We start from the raw sequence: 18066 nt of genomic DNA, 5'->3' as shown, positions 1-18066 counted from the left end.
ATGGTGAATGAATAGAAACATTTATATTGCTTGGTTACTAGAAGACCTAAGATGTTGCCCTCATGGTATGGTTATCTAGCTCACTGCTCAATGTAATTTTGAGAAAGATGGTTGAAAAAAAATCTCGTACAGTATCTTGTCCCAGCATTTGTTTTAATCATGTTACTCTCCCATTATACAGATTGGGAACTGAAAATTTTCCTTATTGTAACAGATGATCAGCAAATTTACCAACTGTACTGTCTACGTATCCTGCCACCACAGCTCCTGAGATGATAGTCTACAAAACCACCCAATTACCACCTTTGCTCCACTTTTGAAACTTAATCTTCACGCATACTATTTTGCATTCAGATCTTTTAATAACTTCACCAGATATTACAGCAATTTTTTACAGCATTAAATAAGGTGCCACCACTGGCATCCAGCCTCTTCTTGTAATATACAGGCTGATTCAGGTAATAATATTCTGGAATCATTTAAGATATTGAAATTCTGTTTCCGCACATATAAATAGAAAGCAAGTGCTCATTCAATTATGTACAGTCTTTCTCAAAGCTGTATTAACAACAACAGTATTTGTATTAACTTTGCTTTCCAGCCTTAACTATTGTAATTACTCTTGTTTCTATTTACTTAAAATTCTCACCTCTCAAAAAACAGCACATTAAAAGCAGCACGACTTCACCTTCATTATATTACTCTCACAAGATTTGACTTAACCATAAATCATTACAGTCATTGTCATCACTGTCATTGCCACCACCACCACCACCACCACCACCACCACCACCACCATAGCAGATTTTAAACCACAATTTACCACAATAATTTAAAATGATATGAATTGGACTGGCAGTTCAGTGAAACCAAACCACTAAGGTGAGCAGGATGTAACTGAAGTGTCACAGATTCAAGGCCCATTACGGATATGGTTGTAAATATTGATCTGTATAATGCTTATCTGTGTGCTTTCTATAGTACTGACTTCTTGTAATACCAGTAATTATGTGTAATACTAAGAACACTGCCAGAGGTTTGCTTGTGTGGTTATGTCTTGTGTTTTCTAAATTTAAGAATACTGAACACCATATGACATAAGAGTACAGGATTAAGGACATGTATTTAGTTTCTTAAATCATAAAAACAATGCACTGTGAAGGAATTATTCTAATGGGACAGAAATTTGTAGCTGTGATGTACATGTACAAATAAACAAATCATTTACAATTTCAGAAAAATTGGAAAATTTATTCAAGAGGAAGAGCACTTCACAAATTGAGCAAGTCAATAATTCATTTGGCCACCTCTGTCTTTTATGCAAGCCATTATTCAGTTTGGTACTTATTGATAGAGTTGTTGGATATCCTCCTGAGGCCGGATTCTGCCGAATTGGTGCACTAGACTGTCAAAATCCTGAGCTGGTTGGGGGTCCTGCCCCTATTGTTTCAAACGTGCTCAGGTGAGGAGAGATTTGGTGACCTCAATAGCTAAGGTAAGGTTCGACAAGAATGAAGACAAGCAGTAGAAACTCTCACTGTGTGCAGGCAGGTATTATTTTGTTGAAGTGTAAGCCCTGGATGGCTTGAAATGAAGGGCAACAAAACAGGGCGTAGAACATAGTTGACATACCACAGTGCTGTGAAGGAGCCACAAATGACAACTACTGTGGTCCTGCTATGAAACGTAGTGTTACACCAGACCATGTCGGGCCATACCCCCGGCAACAGTACGGTAGGTATCCAACTGTTGTTGGAGCATCTCTAGACACATCTTCACTGGTCATCAGGGCTCAATTCGAAGCATGAGGCTGAAGATGCCCCAGACAGCAGTGGGATACCAACTGTACTGTCGCCCACCATATGGCCCAACAACCAGGAGTGATGGTCAAGGGTGCTGTTTCTTTTCTCAGCAGAGCCCCTTTGGTTGTTATCTACAGCATCCTTACAGCACAGTGATATGTCGGCAATATTCTCTGACCCATTTGCTGCCCTTGCAACCCATCCTGGGCTTACATTTCAGCAAGATAACAGTCACCCACACATAGTGAGAGTTTCTATTGCTTGTTTTCGTGCTTTTCAAACCCTGCCTTTGCCAGTACAGTCATCATATTTCTCCCCGATTGAGAAAATGTGGAGCATTAGAAGTGGGCCATCCAACCAGCTTGGGATTTGTACCAATTGGACAGAATCGGACACAATATCCCTCAGCAGGACATCTAACAATTCTATCAATCAATGCCAAGTGGAGTAACTACTTGAGTAATGGCCAGAAGTGGTAAATCATCCAGTTTTTCTGAAATTGTAATAATTTGTTTGTCTTTGTATGTACATGTCATCCACCATCTTCCATCTCAACTGGGTAATTAATTCATGATGCTTCTTCTCCTTCTTCTTCTAATTCATCTTCTTCTAATTCTTCCTTAAGAGTGTGCATTCATATAATTACCTGATAAAAGAAGTTCTCCTTAGATGAAAATTATCTGCTATGTAGACTGTCCTACTCATAACAGATACCATTAACTGGGTTTAACTCTGCTGAACTTTCCAGATTGTGTACGATTGAGTGGAAGATAGTATTTAAGTTTGTTTCTCCATTTTTTTCACTTCAAAAACACAATTATGATTACAGCAGACAAGCAGAACGAATACCCTATTCAACACATGATAAACTTCAGGAAATCTCCTCTTTCAGAATGAATATTAAGGATGAGTAATGACAGACACATTTAGGAATGCTAATATTCAGTACATTTATTTGTTCAATTGGTAATAATTTACACACTTTTAATATTTACACTGTTCATATGATACACAAAACATAAAAAATATACACAACATTATAATGTATGTGATTGTATAATGTATAATATATCACATGTATAACAACACATAATTACAATCCACAAATACTTTGCCAAGCTCTCAAGATGCCAAGCAACCACTTAAGCTCTTAACCAGAATTCATGTAAACAATAATACAAGACTCATTCACTCAAGACTGTCCTGAGCACCAATGGAATGAATTTTTGTATTCTTGCTGAGCTATTCCTTGAGTTATACAAAAACTACAACTATTCAGATGTGAAATTCCACTTTTGAATATTTCGGATATAAAAATCTGAAACCTAATTCTTACATGCAGATAACATTCATTGCAGCATCAGAGCTTTATAACCAGTTGTTCTAACAACAGAAAGCCAGAAAAAATCGAGCCAAGTCTAAGTTCAAGTCCATCACCTTCTCTGAAGCTTGGAGATAAGGGATATACAAATCTTTTTCTACTACAAAGATACATTTTTGGCATTTCTTATCTTATATGTCATGTTATTTTCAGTGACGTGAAGAGTGGACAATCTTTCTAAATGTAATAGTACATATCACTTGCTTCAAAAACACAGACTATCAGCTAGTTTTAGAAAAAAAATACGAGTTCTTTGCCAGCTATAATCTTTGTAATGGGATGTACAGAATATAGTTCTTTGAGCCATACTCAAACAGCACAGTCCATGTTTATAATAAATCGTACCAACTTCCACAAATAGAGGACAACATAGAAGAAAAAAATATACATAAATAAAAAAGAGACTAAAGATACAGCATATACTCATATTAATGAGCTTTGGAAAGATACATAAGTAATACTCTTGGATCCTGTCAGTCACTCAGTCAACATTTAACTACACTGGGGAAGACCATGCTTTATAAGCTGTTATTACTACTAACAAAACAATGTCCTTTGGTAATATTTTGTTCTTGAGGTGGAAATGGTATGTGTAGGAAAGGATGTTGGGAGGGGGGGGGGGGGATACTACCACAATATATTACTATTAATCCTTGTCTCGTTGTAAAGGTAGCTGCTGCTTTTAATAGATCATAAGAATGGTGCATACTTGAAAGTAAAAATGTATTCTTTGATTCATTTACCAAACACAAATGTTTAAATTATGATGGCTATAGCAGCAACAAATAAGCACTATCACTCTACTCTTCAACCAAATATGCGATAGTATGTCACAACACATGAAAACAAAGTCTCTACTAAAGGTATGCTTAGATACAAAAATTTATTGCTTTACTATCATGATTTAAATAACTTTGTAGAAACTAATATCAACTGGTGAAAGAAGATACAGCAATCAGTTGCAACTCATGATTACTGTAGCAGATCTACATTTCAGTCACTGAGTGACGATCTTCATTGTATCAAATAAAGAGTTCAATTTCAACTTCTAATGTGTATAGTACAAGAAGACTATGCCAAGTAATGACTAAAATGTGTTAACTTTAACCACTGTGTTGAAGATGGTTACTCAGTGACCAAAATCTGCTACAATAATCCCAAGTTGCATTTCATTACTGTGCCTCCTTTTACCACTCAAAATAAGTATGTTCACTGAGTACTTCCAGGTTCCAGTTGAAGACAGATCTAAAAAAGAAACTAGTATTTTCATCTTTTATCCAATCCAGCATGCATTACAAGACTGCATACCGTATTGAAAGTGTTAGTTGAATGATTTTATTTTCACTCTCATCTTAAGAAAAATTGGAACAATGATTTTCTGAAACACTATTGAAACTTTTGACAAAAACTGTTTTTTTCTTTTGTTCCTTGTTTGTAAGTTGGTAGTCTCACAAAATCATACGATTTTTACACTGAATTCCAAAAATATATATGCATAACAATTTTTTCTCATTCATACTGTGAACAGCTGCTACAGCCATCTAATGATACTTACAGGAACTAAATTTTATTGCAGTTCAGTCTTGTCTGAACAAGGAGTATAAATCTTTTAACGAATACTGTTAAAAACATTACCACAATTATCCATGAATGACAATCTGAAATAATAAAAATAACAACGGAGTACGATACTTAAGTACAGAATTTCTGTCTAAAGCAATTCAGGAGCATTTCACAGGTTTTAATTCAGTAAGGAACAGACAAAAAAAGGCTGGTTCCAAATCACAAAAAAAGTTTGAACAGTCTCTCTCTCTCTCTCTCTCTCTCTCTCTGTGCACGGAAAAGAAAACAGGAAACTGAAACATATCTCTCAATATTGTAATTTCAAGTATACTGATATGAAAGAGTTCCAACAGCAAAGAAAACATATTTCTAATTCAGTTTTCTGAGATTTAACATGCAGGTGTAAGTATATTTAGCAACTTTTTCCAAGGCTGTCGTTTATTAGTGCCTTGTGTATATTCAGTGTTAAGAACCTGGTTCATAAATGATCTAGCACAACTAACAAAACATACCTTAAATGCATGCAGTGTCTGGAAATACTGGGTCAGATTGAAACTAATATGTACTCAAAACTACAGAGGAAATGATTTTTTTTAACTGTTTTTAGAGTCACTTGCCTATCACAACTAGCTCCTTTGAATACATATTTCAGTTAATGTGCCATTGACAGGGTGCTATTAACCATCAAAGCAAAAATAGTGAACATAATGTTGGCAAAATCAAACAATGGAAATGCCAGTTAGGAATATCAACAATGTAGGAAAAGACAGATTGCTACTTATCATAAAAATGACACATTAAGTTGCAGACAGGCGCGATTAATGGACACTTACACATAAGCTTTCGCTTTCTCTTTTTCCAATGAAGGCTGTGGCTGAAAGCTCAGTAAGTGTCATTTAATTGTGCCTGTCTGCAGCTTAAAGTGTCATCTTTATGCTCGGTAACAATCTATCATTTCCTACATTGTTGAACGCAAGACTGGAATACAATTGGAAGATGTCCTGAAATTGTTTAAACACAGGAAAATGAGAGAACCCAACAGCCATCTTATTGAGACACCTTGAAATCTCCATAAAAATCGTCAACAAAATAAGTACTAATCTAGTTTTATGGCAAATACGTGTGTGCTTACAATTCAGTGATTAGAGACCATTCCTATTTAGAAAGGAAATAAGGAAATGTGTTAGAGGGAGGGGGAGGGAATGAGAGAGAGAGAGAGAGAGAGAGAGAGAGAGAGAGAGAGAGAGAGAGTGCATCAGTGCAAACATATCCACAGTGGCATATTCTCTTCTTCCCAGTTCATGGGAAAACAATTTTCATATTGATAAAAAGTAAGCACCAGACATACAAAGCACCAGATGTATACATGAATTTATTTGAAAATGAGAAATTATTTTTTCATTAAAACATTATATGTCCATTTTGTTGTTGATGACTGCTTCTAACAGTGTCCCCATATATACTTAGTTCTCCAGGACGTGACTTGAAAGTAATTGATTTTGTGTAACAAATATGCCAGATTTAATAAGTCGGGTGTGTAAAGAAAACACACTAATAATGTAAAAACAGATGTCTTAGCATTGTTTACAGCTGTATATTTTAACACCAACATGACAGCTGCAATAAAAAGGAAAGATGCACTGACAGTTGCAAAAAGATATTCCAGTAATTATATTAGCAGTTTTCAGAACTGCTACTGTTTTTGAAAAACTGAGTGCTGTCAGGCTGGAATTCTCTGAACCTACGCAACACCTATCTAGCATGCTATGTTATAAATACTCAGAATGGAAGAGGAGCAAGGTAGCGGTGTGGGTTGAGGGGGGGGGGGGGGGGGGGTGAAAGCTACTGCTCTACTTACCAGCCACTTAACGTTGACTCACCCCCCTCACACACACACACACACACACACACACACACACACACACACACACACACACACTTCCACTCTCTATTCTCCCACTGGTATTAATGTATTAATTTGCTCCCCTTTCCTTATCTCAACCTCATAACCACAGCACACATTGCTGAAGTATGAACTACCAATCACATGAAATGCTCTAACATTCATAAATAAATGAGTTAATACAAAACATTATGTTCAGTTCATAGCTCACAGTTTTAATGATTTGTGTTATCATAATCTTTCATGGTTGCTTGTCTGAAAAAAAATCACCTTGGGCTTATAGCCATGTCATTTCAAAATAAATACTTGACTTCTACAGTTGTCTGGGCCATAATCAGCAGTAACACTAATGACCAAAATGACTAGCACAATGTTCCACTCATACAGATGACACAGCAACATCTGGTATCTTCCAGGGAAGGTGCAGGCATCATTCTGACTCCTCCTGGAAAGATTCCAGATGTTGCTCCTCACCTATATATGTGGAATACTGTGCCAGTAACAGCAATTTTATCCAGTCAAAATGATGTGACTTGAGACACTGAAAATTTTACTCATGTGTAAAGATATTTGGTGCATCTCTTCAATATCAGATACCATACTACAACTCACATGACCTCAGCATGGCTAACATTCCTCAAAATATAAATAAACTTTGTAGGAGAATAAAAATCTAATTAATAACCAACAGTTCACCTTAGACATCTGTGTTTTTTTTTAAATTAATTTGTCTTGGGTAAAATGAGTAGAGAACAATACAAAAGGGCAAATAAATTTAGCAGCTGACAGCGTATTTCTTTTCAAGAAAGGATATTGGCATATTTTCATAAATGGAAAGCTCTTCATCTTACGTTTTTCTCTCCTCAATTATTTACATGTTAAAAACAATGTTTTGTTTGGATTCAGAATACAGATACATGGAATTATGTAGCCAGTATACAAAACATGTTTAATTTATGCATGGGGTCCCATGAAACACATTACAAATTAAACCAAGGAATAATGATAGAGTTTCCTAAAAGGGTGAAGGAGAATACCGAGCGACTTTCTTCCTGTACTCTGCAAATTTCTGTAATGCGCATCTGGCCTATTCTTCGTTTTACTTAAGACAAAAAAGTGTGAAGATTCTTTTTAGGATAACTACAGTCAGCAAAGGCAAAAAGCTTATGCTTTGCTTGGTTTCATAACAAAAGCCAAAAGTCAAACTACATCAAAGATTTGGAAATTATCTTACAAAAGCAAAGTCTAAACACCAGCAAATGCAATTAAATGCTCCATTAAAATATTGATTACAAAAGAGCACCATATTATGTCACCAAATTACTAACATCCAATTCAGAACATCCATTCCATAAATACAACAGATGTATTTTTAGAAAATTTTACATCAGTAACCATAAGCAGTACTAATTAGAGATGGCATCCCCACATACTTTCAGCATTCTATCATGCAAACAGCATTCTTAACCACCATATTCCTACTAATCTGTGGTTAAAATTTCATTTGTAATAGACATATCCTGCACATTAACTGTTAATGTCTTTTCACACAGTAGTTCATGGTTGTAAATAGAAAGAAACAGTGTCTCACCATTAGAAGATTAGAAAGGAAAACAATTCAAATTAATTTCAGTATTCAGTATGTTGACCTCCTGGTGCAATACAAAAGTTTCGTGTAGAAATTACTTTTGACAAAAATTTTGTTGGTGTATGAAAGGCCTCTATCATCATTTCAGGTGCCCTGTTCTCCAATGAATCACACTCTGTCAATCCTTCACATCGTGATGAAGTATGCAGGTGATGGTCTTGGACGTGCACATTTTTGCTAGATACAATTTCATTATTCAATACACTTTCAGAGTCATTGATACTGTCAAAAAATTCAGATGAGGAGGAGTTGCCATCAACAATAATGTTACTGTCACTGTTTACATCTTGGCTTTGTAAGTTAAGTTGAGATGTCAAACTTTTGAAATCAATCTCATCACTTGTTTTTGGTGAAAGTTCCACTTCTTGGTCAGGAAAATGGTTGAGGGAATCCGAAAATGAATCTGCATCATGATGATCATCATGGTGACTGCCATGTGTCTCTCCTGTTGCGGAAGAACACTGTTTTGGCTCTAGACTATCAGATGCTGTTAAAACCTGTCAGCAGACACAAGAAAGTAAGCAAACAAATGTCACAGATTGCAAACATGATGCATAAGTTTGATGGGTTGAAACAGTTAAAGCTATTTTAACCATGTGTGTCCCTATTACAATTATTCACAAGGTAATTCCCGTTCCAAAATAAATGTAAGTGGTCCCAGTTAGAGAAGTTAGAAAACTAAGCAAGTCTTATTGGTTGCTGTACTCATGAAGTCCCTTAGTTATATTATGTAAGCACTTAAAGACATCTATTTTATTTCAATCAAGTTCCTTGAAGCCAGTGATCATCTACAGACCCACAGCAAGATTTTAAACACTATATCAGCATATCTACATTGTTCTATTATTAGTAAGTGCAAATTGGTTCCTGAAGCATAAGATTCTATCACGCAAGAACAAGGGTGATATAGCTTATGCTAAAGCATGTGAAATTTATTCTCTAAAATGAATGTGGAAAGCGTGAAAATATCATGTGCAAAACAGTCGACACCATTATTTCTTCCATACTATGCATTACATTAAGCATAAAAAATATTTGCTCTAAAATCAGGAGCATTATATTGCCACAGCACTTCCAGCCACCAAAGATAACAAATATAACATTTCTTATCATAATTTCACTTGGAGCATTGAATAAATGCTTAATGAAATTTCCTACAAGTTCTTGGAATTAGATTTCTATCAAGCGGAAACTCTACTAGTTAAAAAGCTATGAATGTTCAGTACTAAAACTTTTACATGAACTGTAACATTCTATCATTTACAGGTTGTCTTATAACAAACTCTGTTGTGCTGCATTAAAACTTGTTTTGCTGAGATAAATTAATAGGAGAACTATAGTAAGAGTCCAGTTGTGGGCATGAACAGATGTTCTTAGCAGTCATCAGTTGTGAAAAAATATTAAATAACTACAGGAATAATATATCTGTAATTGGCTAGACCTAGACAAAAAAATCTATTCACCAAGCAGCACCAGGAGAAAACAAATATAAAAGTGATAGAAATGTGCAAGCTTTTACAACCAGTGGCTTCTTATCCTGGCAGAAGAGTTGAAGGAAAGGGAAGAGAGATGAAGGAAAAGAACTGGTGAGGTTTATAACACAGGGAGGGTTATGTAAAAAATCATCCAGAGCCTCTTCTCACCCTGTCCAGTAAGCCTTCCATGACCCAGAATTCTGGGTAACTTTTCTGTAACTCTCCCCACTTCCTAAAACTATGAAGTTCTTTTTCTTCATCCCCTTCCTTTCCCTTCCAGCCTTCTGCCAGAAAAAGGAGCCACTGGCTCTGAAAACTTGCACATTTCTATAACTTCCGTGTGTATCTTCTATTGCAGCTGCTTCATGAGCAGATTTTTTTATCTATCCAATTATATTATATATCCAGCTAGAAAGACTGATAGCGTTTACAGAAGCAGCTAGCATGAAAATAAAACAACTATGTACAAAATATACCAGCTGGAGGGCACAATCACAACTGAAAAGACACATGAAAAATAAGTATATCATTCAAACTTTGACTGCATTCTTTCACTTCTACCCTGCACCCCTACACATCTCTTTTAGCTTGCAATTAGAATAATTTGCAAGTTTCTTTCTATTTTGTTAAAAATACTTTGCAGTATCATCAGTGCACTTTTGGTCTCTGGTATGCAATATATGCTGCAGTTTTCTCTCCAAAGCAACTGGCGATGCTGACCATATTGGCTGACAACAACAAACCTGACTCAGTCTGAGAGCCCACAAACAGAACTGGCAAACAACGGAAAATTGTGTGAAGCAAGCCAGAAAGGGAAAGACCCTACAGTAAGAAAAAATAGTAAAACAAGTGACTTCCAGAATGTAGGTGGAAAGGCTGAAAGAATAGTATTCTTGTCACTTATATACTCACACATACGTAGCCTGCAGATATGAGTTCACAGCTGTAGCGCTAAATAAAATACTGATAACACCAAGGCCACACTTCAATTTTGTATCTTATAAATTACAATGTAGTCATTTTATGAGAATTTGTTGCTGTTGTATTGCTTAGACCAGCTGTGTGACACATGTTCTCCTGAAAATTTCAGATGAATGCTTTTCAAGTGTTGTGTTTCTCCAAACGGCAATTTTTGGGAAGTTGAATACTAAGCACTTCGGGAAAGAGGGAGAGGGACTGTGGGAGAATCAATATGTAACTCCCTTGCCTCCCCAGAAGAGATGCGTGGATATGTGCCTGGTCACCTTCATACTGTCTATCGCTCTAGTGACAGGAAAGACAAACTAAGAATACAAATGCTAGACACTACTAAATTCAGAATTTTTATTTTTTTACTCCTGATTCAACAGCTCTTGCACCAGCATCTGGAAACTAAAACATTTACACCACATATAGATCACAGATGGGACACATGGCTCCCACACACAGTGGAGGGGAGGGGGGGGGGCATTCCTACATCTTTCAGTTGTAGCTGCTCATCCTCATTATTTTTCATTGTTTTGCAGTGGGAATTTTCATAACATCATCTGACTTTTTTCACAAAAAAAAGTATGTTAAAAATGTAGAAGCAGTTTTCATTTTGAAATACGCTGATAATTGTTATCTGTGACTCTGAAAAAACAATTTTGGAAGTGCTCTTTCAAATTTATGTCTTCTTCAACTATCTTACTATATTAATAGCAATTTCACAGCAAATTGTGAAGTTGATCCAGGCTGGAAAAAAGGCTTTTCATTGAATTGGAGGAGGAGGAGGGTATTAGCAGAGGCCCTAAATGCAAAAAGTATTAGGATCTACTGCAGCAGATATTAAAAAAAGGTTCATAATTAATACAATTATTCATAAATGAGTCATTATGTGTTCATTCATTACTTCACATGTAGTCAGTTACTCCAGATTATCTTTAAAGCCAAATGATTAAGAAACTGCTAGGTATAGTTTTAATTTGCATTCCATTATTTCATAGTATTATGGGTATGGCTCAGCAAAAATACTTTTTTTAATATCACAGTGAGTATGACATGGCGTGCAAGTGGAATTTCATACAAATATAATTACAAAGTATAATTACTAATATGAAAATTCATATAGGTTCAATACAACCCTACCAATGAACAGCACATTAGATTTCTGTCAATTGAGTTCACACTCATGACAGTAAAAATGATACAAGCAATGTTGAAGTAAGAAAATAACAAGAAATTGAAAATCAGCTCTGATGAAACATGTAACAGGGACATGAGGAGACATCATGATATCTGCATTACTCTCAGTGGGAGCTTATCAGCACTGACACCACTCGAAATGATGGAAGTTTGAAATTGCAAAAAGCAGACCATTTACATCAACTTCACTCTAAAAGGACAAGCTTTTGCTATGACATTCTGTAAGAAAAAAGTGTCCTGTCCTAGTCTCTCTCTATTTGAAAATAATTATGAAATGTTCATCAATATTACACTGTACAAACCCCTTTTCACATATCAAAATGGATAGCAGCTGCTGAAGCAAAATATGCACTATTTATTCCAAACCAGTGTAACATTCTGGTAGTAGTTGTAGAAAGGAGTTCAACAACTTTTGAAATATTCCCCCCAAAAATAAACATCATTTCTTTTAACCAAAACAAATTTTACGGTATGTTATCACTTCTGTTGCCACCACCAACGCAAGTTACATATGTACACTTCAACAGATGACAAAAGGAAAAACAGGCAAACAGGCATTATAATGCAAGGATTTCCATGCTCTTTGACTAACAAATGATTGAAAGAGAAGTGCTGACAAGTGAGAAGTTTTTCACATGTGACCACAGTACAATATCAAACAATGCAAAGTTCAGAATGGTGTAACAACAGTGTGAAACGATAGACTGCTACTCACCACAGAGAGGAGTTGTGTGTCACAGACAGACACAGTAAAAATATTACTGAACTTTGAGTTTTTGGACAAGAAAGGTCTTCTTCAGAAACAGAAAAAAGTTTAGTAGTCTTTTCATTGTATATGGCAATGACTCTACATGACCTTTATGTCGTGAGAAGCAATCTATCCTTTTCATATCAAAATGAAATATTAACATTCATATGTATGAGCTTTGCTGTCAGAAGTGGGTTTCAAAATGAGCTACACATACATAATTTTTTTAATAGTAAACAGTTACAATAAATCAAACTGACCAGGCTACATAATATACAGTTTTGTTTAAATTTTTAACCCTACACCTTTACTTCACTTTTCAATATTTAGGATTATTTGGCATGCCTCGAACTTGCAAAGGTTGTAGTTGTATGTATGCATGTATGAATAAAGTGAATTTAACATACGATGGCATTGGATTAGCAGAAACTGAAGAGCATGTGACAGCTTTATATATAATGGTTATAATAGAAGGACACAATCCATGAAGGAAAAATATACCTAAAAACAAAGATGATGTGACTTACCAAATGAAAGTGCTGGCAGGTCGACAGACACACAAACGAACACAAACATACACACAAAATTCAAGCTTTCGCAACAAACTGTTGCCTCATCAGGAAAGAGGGAAGGAGAGGGAAAGACGAAAGGATGTGGGTTTTAAGGGAGAGGGTAAGGAGTCATTCCAGTCCCGGGAGCGGACAGACTTACCTTATGGGGAAAAAAGGACGGGTATACACCCGCACACACACACATATCCATCCACACATATACGTGTGGATGGATATGTGTGTGTGTGCGCGAGTGTATACCCGTCCTTTTTTCCCCATAAGGTAAGTCTGTCCGCTCCCGGGACTGGAATGACTCCTTACCCTCTCCCTTAAAACCCACATCCTTTCGTCTTTCCCTCTCCTTCCCTCTTTCCTGATGAGGCAACAGTTTGTTGCGAAAGCTTGAATTTTGTGTGTATGTTTGTGTGTCTGTCGACCTGCCAGCACTTTCATTTGGTAAGTCACATCATCTTTGTTTGTGTGTGTGTGTGTGTGTGTGTGTGTGTGTGTGTGTGTGTGTGTGTGTGTGTGTGTGTGTGTGTGTGTGTGTGTGTGTGTGTGTGTATACGTGGGGGGAGGGGGGGAGTGTTGATAACATCATCATAAGCATGCTGGCTAGTGCAGAAAAATAATATAAAAATGAACACAAAATATCCTCAAATACACACAACTGTCATTCTAGACTGTTTGTATAAAGAATTTACAATTGATAGCTAATTTACAGTTGCTATGCTACAGTTATTCCTGAATAACTCTTCAAAAAAACAGATAAGAAAAGTTGTTCTGTCAGTTATTTGCATTACTTCTATCAATTCACTGAATTTTTGGTCATGCTGCCAGAAGTTTAAAGTGTTTCTGTTTCTTTAAATACCGGAAGGACAATTATGTCTCATTTTTTTTTTTTTTAAAAAAAGGAGTCCAGTTCCTGGGTAGCAACAGCAAACAACAAATATCTAGTCCAGAGCTCGACATTACCTCTACATCCGTTTACTTTTGGCATGTTCAGCAACATTCTAAAGTGGAAGTTGTCACAAAAATAATCTCCCTACAAGACAAAGTAACTGCACCAAAATTGAATTATGGATAATTTGTACAGAAAACTCATTTTGTTACAGTACCTGAAATTCTGTTTTAACTACAGTATGTACTCATTACATATTACCCTAGATGCTGAAGTTTCTTCCACCTTTGCCCAATCTGATGGGATTAAAAAAATTATAGAAAGCAAATAAAGTTCCAATTGACCAAAAGCAATAGCAATCTTGCTTTTGAATATCAAAAGATTTACAGTTTCTTAAGGGATTAGTATTTATGAGAATAAATCTGTTTTATGTAACAAATGTGTCATTCTTACTTTTATTACTGTATTTGTGGGACAAACGTTTCATTTCATATATTAGGTTTTTTTTACACAGGCAAAATAATAAAACTCATTTATCATGTTCCAACTACTCATCTCTGACACGAGATGTGCTCCGAAACAATGTCATATTCCAAATATTCAGATATGTTTCTTCAAACAATTTACTCAGTTCATTGCTGTGATTAACTTCAACATTCTTACACTCTGTATAATCAGCATTCATGAGGACTGAACAGTTTCTGCAGGAGTAGCTATGCAAATATGGCTGTTGTAGGCTAATGTACTAGTGGAAAATAGACAAATATATTCCACTGAAACCTAACCAATCAAATTACTGTCACTAAAATTGATGTCTTAATTTCAATACCTCAAATATGAAATGGTGTTACAGGAAAAAAATACAGATGTTGTTGGGGATACTTCACAGTCCTGTTGCATCATATTTCAAAACAATCTCTATATGTAACCCAAATTATTTTCCAAAGAAGAACACTTTGGAATCCAAGAACGCTCTCCATGTATCTGACAGGTCTAGACATTTTACATTTAATAATTTAGTCACAAGGCAAATGGACAACAAGCTTTGTAACAAAATTTAGTGGGTAGCATAAATCAAATATCTGTACACTACATTTCTTTATTGACATGCAAGAATGCATAAAATGTATTGTAAGTGTAGTACACAAAGTTACTGCCTGGAAGTTAAGCTACCAAAGATGACTGCATTGAATTAATTGCCAATAATATACTTAAATACACTTTTGAAAACTTAGTAACACTGAACTCTCCAGCGAATGTCAGTCAGATGCTGAATGTAATTCGTGCAAGAATGAATGTATGACACATGGAGAGACAAAAGAATGGAATGAGGGGTATTATTTAGTACTTATGTTTCTTGCTTCCCTGCAATGGCAGGATATTTAAAGAATCCAGTATCTCATATGGACCCCCTTTACTTTGAAACCATTTCCAGATTACAATAAATGTACACTACAAAGTTTCATACAAACATGCAATTCAGATTTAGCTTAAAATTTTCAGAAATCCTGACAACTGATTGGTTTTCATTACCACAAGTAACTTAAGTTAGACAAGTATTACTTAGTCTCCTATCACACTTTTTCACTGTACAACTGACAAATAATACCTCAATAAGAGGGCCTTTGATGTTTGTAGTGGAGGAGCAGGTTACATCTTCTCAAAGTTTTATTCACAATGGCACAGCAAACATACATAATTCGCCAACCGTCACCAACACCACCATCACCAAAAGAGATACAGATGGAAAAAGTGAAATAATAAGAACTGTGGATTATTTTCTTTTATTGAAAGGCATTCTTGTTATTGGAATGTGAGTTTACTGTAACAAAATAAAAAAGAGAAAAGCCAAAATTACTGTGTGCTCAGAAAGAAACAGCTCAAAAATAAATATAAAGAGCTAGGAAACAATTTTAAATGCGTGCATGCTCAAACATTGCATATACATATAGCAAACAGAAAATAATTATTACATACACTCTAAATTACAAAGTATGTTATATATGAGGGATGTACTGTATTTGCAGGAAACACATACAATGATTGTAAGTTACACACAAGCTTCAATACTACATACGAGCGTTTTTACAGACAGAGTTACTCTTACATAAAAACATACAATTTTATGAGATTTATTAATGAACAAATCATAGGAGTAACAAAAATTCTAAGTTTCCTTGAGATCAGTCAAACAGTGCTTCTGATATGCTGTTCTTCCTAGTATGGAAAAATCTGAAAAATCAAATCAGCCACTTACGAGGAACTATACTCCCATTCCTTCTCATTCTACTCAAATGATTAAGAAACTCTCAAAAACACACTAACATATGTCATCATATTCAACTGTCTGATTAACACTGTGAGACAAAACTACTGATGTCATATTGTGCCAATTTAACTATATTCTAAGAAGGACCATTGTCAAGAATTTTCAACCAGTTGCTCCAAAACGAAAGCTTAGTCGGTCGTACCTTAGAGTTACGATCAGCTTGATCAATCACGTTGCCTCTTGTGATGCTTGCACTACTGGCCCTCCTCACTGGATGCTGAGTTCCTTTCCAACCACTGGATGATGAGAACGAAGCTTCTCTGCTTTTTCCAGAAAGAGAATCTCGCTTATTAGTATTCGATGCATTTGATGAGAAACTATTTTGACTATGACCATCCCTCGACCTAGTAGAAACCATTGTCACTTCCACGGCTGATACTTTTCGCCCATTTACTGAGTCACTACGAGATTTGCTCAGAATGGAATCTCTAGATTTACTACCATTTAGTGATTCTCTACTATTGTTTCTCGCTGAAAGAGAAGAGTTCCTAACCACAGAAATAGGTTCTCTGCTCTTGCTTCCACTCAGAGAGGCACCGTCAGCCTTGCTTTTCCATGAACTTTCCCGGCCAGATTTAGCTGACAGAGAATCTCTGCTCTTATTAGAATGTGCTGCCGTGATAGCACCTGTCTTCCCAGATGGCGGTCTGGGTGCACAGTACGATTTAGTTCCCAGTAAAGGTATCTTGCTAGGCCTGCGACGGGGAGAATTAGACGACTGCACACGGCGCTGTTCAGTGTGATCGTGTGCTGACTCAGTACTACTACTGTGATGCTGGTGGTTGTGGTCCTCTGAACCAGCTACTGGCAGTGCTAGTAGAGGCAGGATTGGATTGCATGTTTCCTCTGGGGGAAGTAGAGGAGGCTGCTCATCATCTGTTTCTGTTGACACTGCTGCAGTGTTTGTTTCAGCTGCCTTGCCTTGCCGTTGCTGTAATACTCGCATGCGTGCCTTGGTTCCCTCCAGCTCTATACTCTTTTCTGCAAGCTGTCAAAGAAAGAAAACAATATCCCTTAAACACAATGTATTTCGGTTCTACATTACAGTTGTTCCATTGTTTGTAAACTGAACACCTGTTTCTTTTGAAATGAATCATTGGCAACGAGAAGAAGTCATGTGATGTAACAAATATGACATAAAATTTTAATAATGAATGATTGTATGTTTACTGCATTATATTCAAAGTAAGTGACAAATTCTTTCAATCGTTACAACATTACCTGAAATCGTAGATCATCATTTTCATCTTTCACTTTATCCAGCTGCTCCAGGAGACTAGTGTGCAGCTTTGCTGTCTTCTCTAGTCGATTCTGCAAAGCCTGAAGAAAAAAAAAAAAAAAAGGTAATTTTTTCGTACACACTATTCTCACAAGTAAAATAGCTGTGGCCTAAGCACAAAGTTTCTGTTATAAAGGATTCTAAGTAAAAAAACACATATGTCATGACACCAGTATCAAAGTTTGACTTTCAGTTATAGTCATTCAACCATAAACTGAGTATATGTATACATATGTACACCCAAAATTTGTATGAGGGGGAGAGGCAGAGGGGAAGAGAGTGGGTGGAGGGGGGGAGGGAGGGAGGGAGGGAGGGAGAGAGAG

At 36.1% G+C, this 18066-nt stretch overlaps 1 protein-coding gene across 1 annotated transcript in view; it reads right to left on the bottom strand.

Moving 5' to 3' along the window:
- Window positions 1–3789: 3789 nt before the first annotated feature.
- The window catches only part of LOC126127459 (uncharacterized), a 591491-nt gene continuing 577214 nt past the window's right edge, over window positions 3790–18066 (bottom strand). The window contains exons 7-9 of the mRNA XM_049915146.1: window positions 17686–17784; window positions 16607–17452; window positions 3790–8794 (exon numbers count right to left, since the gene is read on the bottom strand). Of these exons, the coding sequence (XP_049771103.1) occupies window positions 8279–8794; window positions 16607–17452; window positions 17686–17784 (1461 nt within the window). The 3' untranslated portion in view covers window positions 3790–8278. The remainder of the gene's footprint in view (window positions 8795–16606; window positions 17453–17685; window positions 17785–18066) is intronic.

The sequence above is a fragment of the Schistocerca cancellata genome, chromosome 1, assembly GCF_023864275.1.
Source record: "Schistocerca cancellata isolate TAMUIC-IGC-003103 chromosome 1, iqSchCanc2.1, whole genome shotgun sequence".
Lineage (NCBI taxonomy): Eukaryota > Metazoa > Arthropoda > Insecta > Orthoptera > Acrididae > Schistocerca > Schistocerca cancellata.
The sequence above is the reverse complement of the archived record's forward strand: the minus strand, read 5'-3'. Positions and strand labels throughout refer to the sequence as shown.